General features: G+C 35.0%; 1 protein-coding gene and 2 non-coding genes across 3 annotated transcripts in view; 1 reads left to right on the top strand and 2 right to left on the bottom strand.

Moving 5' to 3' along the window:
* Positions 1-289: 289 nt before the first annotated feature.
* Positions 290-8,209, bottom strand: part of LOC135225241 (uncharacterized) — a 115,823-nt gene continuing 107,903 nt past the window's right edge. Inside the window, exons 8-10 of the mRNA XM_064264572.1 lie at positions 1,664-1,820; positions 1,248-1,346; positions 290-1,036 (exon numbers count right to left, since the gene is read on the bottom strand). Of these exons, the coding sequence (XP_064120642.1) occupies positions 761-1,036; positions 1,248-1,346; positions 1,664-1,820 (532 nt within the window). The 3' untranslated portion in view covers positions 290-760. The remainder of the gene's footprint in view (positions 1,037-1,247; positions 1,347-1,663; positions 1,821-8,209) is intronic.
* Positions 5,672-5,744, bottom strand: Trnaf-gaa (transfer RNA phenylalanine (anticodon GAA)). The gene has a single exon. It is a non-coding gene; the product is annotated as a tRNA-Phe (tRNA).
* LOC135225906 (U6 spliceosomal RNA) lies at positions 6,544-6,650 on the top strand. Its single transcript, XR_010317120.1, has one exon. It is a non-coding gene; the product is annotated as a U6 spliceosomal RNA (small nuclear RNA).

Genomic DNA, 8,209 nt, shown 5'->3' with positions numbered 1-8,209 from the left:
CAAAGTTTCTTTGAGCCTGATTTAATTTCGATCTGCATAGTACTTTAAATAACTAATGCCACGTAAGTTATGATAGAATATTTGCATTTAGATTTGCTACCCACAACACCTTGTGACCTTACCATTAATTTTTATGCCTATTTCAGGTATTTGCCCAGCTTTTTGGTAAGATATCCAAGCGACTATACCGTGAATATTCATTGTTTTGGTTTGAAGTTTGGTTATCTCTTATTTGTTTTTGCCTGAGATAAATCCTGAGTTCCTGACAAGAGTTGGAAAATAACACTGGTTTCATTCTAAGGTATTTTATTATAAAAACACAATAGATCATAATTACATTACTTACAGGAAAGTAAGCTCTCACTAAATCGTTACACAAGAAAAAATTCACAGATCTATCCTAAAACAACACACAAAAACGACATATATAATAAATAAGACTTCACAAGACAGGAACAAACTAAGAGTTACAACAATTCAGATTTAAGGCTGATGTGCAGAAAACGGAAAATCCCAGTTATTCAGTAGGTAATGTTTGACACTTTCTCTCAGACATTGGACGTGTCTTTTAACACATTTTGCGTCCTTGTTGACCTAAGTACTGAATTATGTACCTGGATGTTAGAAAGTTTTGGTGGATTGCAGCCGTTGTACAGGAGAGCATGGGTACATAATTGTAGTCTGTATTCTCTCTTGTTAACGCCAGGGAAGGAATGTTCAAAAACCAAGTTTTATCAAGGGTCAAGTCACAATACCTAACCTATGAGCTAAAGTATGCAGCGTACAATGCGACCACCACAAGAAGCGACGATGCGTCTGGCACATGAGCCTCGTTGTGATCTCCGTTCCCACGCAGAGAGCGAGCTGATGGCACAGGGGCGTCTGGGTCGTACTCACAGACTTTAGTCAGAGCGTTGACTATCTCAGGGTGGGAACTCTTGCAGTTTTCGACCACGTAAGGCATCAGGGGTTTGGTGCAGTCGTCTCCTAGCTTGACACAAGACGTGCAGAAGCCGCTCCGGTAGAAGGCGCAACTCTGAGAGGTAGAAATGCAGATGAAAATGGTGCATAAAACGCAGACTGGAATATTACGGTCTTTGGTCATTGGCTAGATCAAGGTCCAGAGATTAGAACTGATCTCTGGACCTTGGGCTATATAAAACCTTATTCATTTGCTTGATATGCAGCCCCCTCCACACCACCCCCAAAAATGCAACACAACAGTAGACTGATAGGTCTAATTTTACCTGTTCATCCGTTACGGCAAAATCTTCACATGCCATGCAGTTCATTCCAGTGACAACGACAGTTTCCTTCCAGTTCCTCTTCGTTTCGCACATGTCAGACTGAAAAAAGTAATGATTGAAACTACTGAAGGGCTAGAGGTGGTTCCAGTGTCCAGCGGACCAAATCTGGAAGTTCCTCCTTTTCCTGATGAAAACATACTGACTTAATTTTGCATATTCAGAGAAAAATTGCATCCTATAAAAGACTATTCATTTGTCATATAAAATCATACATTACTATTAGTCGTCAAACGTAAATTGAATAGATATTTTAGCGCAAATAACATCAATTTTGGATGCGCAAAGATATAGTTTGTTGCATTTTCATTATAGCTTTTCCATAGGCTCTGATAAAAGAATTGACAAGATTAACCAACCTGCAGTCTAGGAGGTGCGTCCGTGAGGTTCAGGAAGGTGTTGTTCTGCCAAGAAATAGAGTCGATCTTACAAAGATTGACAAAAGCCTCGCCGTTGGCTCCGAGGAATATGTTATGCTTGATGGAGGCTTCTCGCGGTCCCACTTCCACAGGGGAGCTAAGTAAAGAAGAAGAATGAGACTTTAATTTGAAGTACATTTTGACACTTATAAGCCAATAGCTGATAAGTTAGATTGCAGCCAGTCGTCGATAGATCAGCTGGGTTTCTTGCCTAGATTAGTGTTGGACTTCTGAATCCATGCAACCAACTGTGTGCATTATTTTATTTACAGAATTTATTTCTTTATAGATAAAAACTGCTAAAGAGATTGCCCAACCATTTGCCTCCAGAGTGTTTAGTGCAAATATGAATAATAGAATGGATATAAAAATTGTCTCATTAGGCAAGCAGAATACTGTACGATTTCTCCGACTGTTTTGCTGATTCTAGATTCACTTAAATTATCTTATAGCCAGATAGTCATGGTATATGCTTAATAACCGCGATAAAACACTGACTGGCAAAATGAAAAACTGTAACGATAACAGCAACTGTAATAGTTGCATTACTAATCAGCTGTTTTCGGGAAATGACATTGAACTTTTACTGAGCGCAAGACAAGATACGCAAAGTCTGTTCAAAGCAGTAACAATAGCGCCACTCACATCATAAAGCTGAGTCGGCTACAGTAAAACATTTAATAACTGGACACCAGTAAACATAGCCAAACTTTAGAGCTAAAAGCCCTCTTTTTCATTGCCATTTTATTGGGGTACAATTTTTGTAATGAAAATTAGGATAGATAAATTGGAAAATTCTCTTGTAAGATTGATACAACCCTGAAATAAGTCAAGCCAAGGATCCCGAAAATGAAATGGTTGGCTACACAAGAATATTATTCCGGTAAGTGAACCTCGGCTTTAGCTTCCCACGAAAGAGCTGCATGGTTCTTCATTCCAATTTTTTTTATTAGTAGAAGGATTTAATAAGATTTTATGACAATTTCATTAATAATAATACGTTTTGTAACGGTCATAGCACTTTAAGCATATCTCTCCCAATAGTCACGAGATAATGTCCGAATCGAACGTATTCATACACCTCTAAGGGAGTAAGGACTTCAACTTCTTGGCATCTTGCTTTCGGCAGTTTACTGATGCAAATGGTGTAGAAAGGTTATTCCGCGCGACAAAATGCCGACAATCCTAGTAACCAACCCTTAAATTACCTTCTACGATGTTTTCTGTGCCCCTGGCGTATATAGTTAACATTAACAGGATCCAAATGATTGTGTTGACGTGCTTTTATCTGTTTAAATAAGAGGTATTGGTGAGTGTTGTGTCAATTACTATAATGCATGGAACGTAGCGTACCAGCCATGTTATGAAATTGTAGTGCAACCTTTCGTATCGTCTCTGATAAAAGTATGTCTTCCAAACTTATTTAACCAAATTTGTCCATAATTATGACGGAGTTATATAGAGCTTCGCGATTTCTACAAGTTAAAAGCCAAGATTAGGTAGTGTTCTGTGACAGAGGTGAGAGAATAGCCGACTGGAGGGAACTTCAACTATTAAGCTACGCCAGAGTCAACCAACATGGACGTGCAAGGACGCTATTCGTCTTACGGTAAGTAAAGTTACAATGCCTTATTTTGATAATTTGGATATATATTTCGTTCATAAGCATTGGATACCTAATCCTGTCATAATCCCAATAGGCTACCAACTGATAGGGCTACATACGGTAGTTTTTTGTGCTGCAGGCCTGTCGTGTAAGCAGTTAGCCTAGGCTATACCTAGTTGTGGAAAGGTTACCTTACCCCTAGCCTAGTATAGATGAAAATATTAATTTTGTTTTTCTAAGATGGCATGGTAGTGTGGAAAGAATGCAAGAGAATTGTTTGTGTATAAGAGAGGAAGATCTAGGGTAATATTTGAGAGCTGGTTGCATGCATAGCCTAATATATACCTAGGTACAACTATTCTTTTGAGGATGGGCCTTAATCCATTAATCGTTATAAAGCTATATATATATATATATATATATTATATATAATATATATTAATATATATATATATATGTGTGTGTGTGATATTTTTATATATTATATGTTGATGTGTGGTTGTTATAATATAATGTAATATAATAATATATATAATATATATAATTATATATATAGATATATATATATATATATAATATATATAGATATGATATATATATATATAGATATGATATTATATAATATATACTATATATTAGTTTGTTTTTAAAATAATTGAAATAAGTATGTAGCCCTAGGTCATTTGTGCATTTTTTGTTCTTTTTAATTAGAACTCATTTTATACTTTTCATTGAGATGCTACTGTTGTTGTTTTAGCATTTTACTTATGGTTACATAATTTCTACAGTTTTTGTGAGGTTGGTGCTAACAACAATTAGGGATTAAATGTTTGATATGCAGAAATAGTTTGCCATTTTTTTTTCCATAATCTGAAATTCCTGCACATCAGTTGCTAATTGCTGTACTACTTCCTGAGAATTATTTTCAATTTGAAATTGCTTTAAAATTCATGTTCATAGAAAATTTGATTTGTTGGTTGTGATCAGTGATAATCATCATTGTCAGGATGTTTGTTCCAAGCTTTATTGTCTAATACATTGAATATTTGTTTTTTATTATACTCACTGAATGCTGGGGGGGAGAGTAAAAATGGCCTTATGCTGATGTACAGTTCCGTTCAAATGTAGGATTGTCATCAGTTTATCATTTTCATTTCATTTCTCATTTTTCCTTTCCCATCTAGCCATTACTTTCATTTCAGCGCTGAATTGATCTTATAGGTCCCAGCGCTTGGGCTATTGCCCTAATTCATAATCCATCCATCCATTATACTCACTGGTAGGTATTGTATACTAGGTATTGTGAGGGGTTGAATGGTTTCTAGACCCACTGGTAGGCATTGTATAGGTATTGTGAGGGGTTGAATGGTTTCTAGACCCACTTGTAGGCATTGTATACGTATTGTGAGGAGTTGAAGGGTTTCTAGACCTTCTGGTAGGCATTGCATAGGTATGGTGAACGAGTGAAGGGTTTCTAAGCCCAAGAAATTTGCCTCAACAATGACGATTGAATTTTGATGTTTATATTTAAGATTTTTGTTTTCCATGTGTTATATTTTGTGTTATTATATATTTTATGTATGTGAGTTATTCTATGTATTCTGCATTTTATTATTGTGAATTATTTTGTGGTGTGTATTTTATATTTGTGAGTTATATATTCATTTTTTTATATTTTACTTATGATATTTTTATTATATATTTCACAAGTTATTGTGTTTTATATTTTGTATTAACAGTTTTATATTTCATATGTAAACCCATTGTTGTTTATATTTCAAAAGTTTATTTTGTTTTCTTATATTCCACAACTTTTTAATATTTTCTCAATATAATTTTTTTTTTCTTTTTTTGCATATTTTTCTGTCATTTTGTATATTTTGCAAGATTTTTCCATTTTAATTTCACAATTATATCTGGTCTTTCAATTTTTGTATATATTTTACAAGATTTTTTCCATTTTAATTTCACAAGTATATAATCATATTGTATATAATTATATTTAAATTTAGAATATATATTTGTTTATTTGCTTTTTTTTATAATAGAGAAGAATGAGGCTTTGTATTTTTGCAAGATTTTAATTTTAATTTAAAAAGTATATGATTTTTTTATATACAGAATATTTAAATTTATTATTTTAAAAATTTAATTTTTTTTTGTTTTTTAAGTATTTTTATTTATTTATTTGTTAGTTTATTTATTTATTTAAATTTTTTTTTGTAATATGGAAGAATGAGGCCATGCAATTTATTATAGCATTATTATCGTATAAGGCTCCAAAAATATCGTATTCCCCCCCCCCCCATGATTGAATAACCCCGGAATGCAAAAATGGGTACTGCCCAGACCCGGGATCGAACCGGGGACCTTTAGATCTTCAGTCTAACGCTCTCCCAACTGAGCTATCTAGGCTTGTTTGTTAAACAAAATGGCGTTGAAATTGATCTTTGATGTTTTGTGGTATCTGGTGTAAACGTGATCATATCTTTGCTCGAGATTGCGTTATGGTTTCATCATTAAAAGATGTCCTTTTTTTTTTCTTTCTTTCTTTGGACTCTTCATAAAAGCTGTTAAGAAAATGCCTAGGCCTAACTCTACGAAGATGGAGATGTAGCAGAGAATTAAGGTAGAAAGCAGAAATAGATTAGAGTTAAATGAAAACAAAGTAGCAAATGATTTTATTATAACTTGTTGAGGATGCCCGTGATGCATTTAAGATCTCTCTCTCTCCTCTCTCTCTCTTCTCTCTCTCTCTCTCTCTCTCCTCCTCTCTCTCTCTCATTACTTGTTGAGGATGCCCGTGTTGCATTGGAGATGTGAAGTCTCTCTCTCTCTCTCTCTCTCTCTCTCTCTCTCTCTCTCTCTCTCTCTCTCTCTCTCTCTCTCCCCAATCCCAAACAATTGTATCTATTGTATCTATGTCTTGTAGCTTTTTGAATCGAGTTAGACATTTCTGGCTATAGAGATGTTCTTGAATCGTGACGCAAGACTTTATACTTATTTTTAGGCTAATAAAGGTAGACATATGTGTAGATATGTGAAATGAAGGTCCAGACTTTGGTTGAAATGTTTGTATGTGAAGATATATAACAGTTCATAGCATCATTTTTTTCAGAAGACCCTTCGATCCCCGGCTGTTTGTTTATCTTATGGGAAGATCCATCCCTCGCGCGAGCGAATCATATCCCGCGCTCTCACCGCCTCTCGTGATGTACTTGCTTCGGCAGTACATATACTAAAATTGGAACGATACAGAGAAGATTAGCATGGCCCCTGCGCAAGGATGACACGCAAAATCGTGAAGCGTTCCACATTTTTAGCCGCACCGGACCTCTTTTGACTCTGGAGCAATTAAATTCGTCACTGACTTTGCAATAATGCGTTAAAATGAACTTTTTTTATTACATTTCAAGGCACGACGCGCCCGGCCCGACTTCCACCGCGTTGGTTCGAGTCCTAGCTAGACAGATGCTGTTTTCGCTCGAGTGTAGATACATCGTTTCCTTTTTTATATACCTCGTGAAGGTGGCCTTTCCATTTTTATTTTCTGGTTATATTCCTACCTTTGCTTTGATAGTGTAAATTCAAGTTTCCTTTGATTTACATGAAGAAATGTTTTGCGAAATGGAGGGAATTCTTATAACTGACAGATTTGCAGCCTGGTTCATTTTCTTTACGGCAAGTCTGCTTTGATATCTTCTTCCCAGCTGATTCCTATTTTTATATGGGGTATGTACATATATACGTACTATATACTGTTTATTCTTGCGTCGAGTAGCCTAACCTGCTTTTGATTAAAGATAAAATAAAACATGCCCTTTAGACTAATAGATAATTACCAATTCAGTAATTTCTGAAAGTTTTCGTGATGTCTGCCATTCATTGTCGGTAAGGTTTTGTTTCTGGGTGTAATGTGAATTAATTTTTTTATTAATAGCATATCTTCACACCGAAATTGGTTCATGTAACGTAATGTATCGTCAGAGATTCTTCATAAATTTTTTGACAGAATTGTGGAACAATTCTTAAGCATTTTGATTTAGTGTTTAGAATTGAGCTACTTTAGTTTAGTATTTAGAGGGGAATATCTTAATCCTTAAGCTTAACCTTAGTTTAGTACTTACAGGGGAATATCTTAATCCTTAAGCTTAACCTTCACATCTGCGTTAAGTTTAATGTTCTTAAATATTGTAAGTCAGGCAAGAGAGCATTTGAACATTGCGCACGAGTAGTAATCGAACAAAATTAAGTGAAGATCGTACAAGAAAAAAAATAAACTAATGACTCCTATTCTGCAAGAGCTACGATATATATACCGACAAGAAAAACTGAAAGACAGTTATTATAAATATGAAATTGTTTCTGTAATTCTGTTTCTAAGGAGGGTTTGCCCATAGCTGTAATGCAACAATGCAACGCCTTGCCTTCTACTTGGCAGCTTTTCATATCCCTGATTTAGATCTCGCATATTCTTGGCATCTTTTATCCGAGTTGTTTGCAGTGTTGCAGTCTTAGTAGCCTAGTTGTTTGCAGCGTGGCAATTACTAGTAATTAAGTACCATTGCAGCAGAGTCGTTTGCAATGTGGCAATTTATGGTTAAGTATTATTGCAGCAGAGTTGTTTGCACGCTTATGTGGCAGTTTTTAGTATTCACATATCATTGCAACGGCATTGTTTGCAATGTGGCAATTTTTAGTTAAGTATTACAGCAGAGTTTGCAAGGGGGGCGGTTAATTTTTAGTAATCAAGCGGTTAATTTTTAGTAATTAAGTATTATTGCAACAGTATTATTTGCAGTGTGACCATTTTTAGAAATTGAGTATTATTGCGACTGAATTGTTTGCGTTTTGCAGTTTTCAGTAATTACGTATCATTG

The sequence above is a fragment of the Macrobrachium nipponense genome, chromosome 13 (assembly GCF_015104395.2).
Source record: "Macrobrachium nipponense isolate FS-2020 chromosome 13, ASM1510439v2, whole genome shotgun sequence".
Classification (NCBI taxonomy): domain Eukaryota; kingdom Metazoa; phylum Arthropoda; class Malacostraca; order Decapoda; family Palaemonidae; genus Macrobrachium; species Macrobrachium nipponense.
The sequence above is the reverse complement of the archived record's forward strand: the minus strand, read 5'-3'. Positions and strand labels throughout refer to the sequence as shown.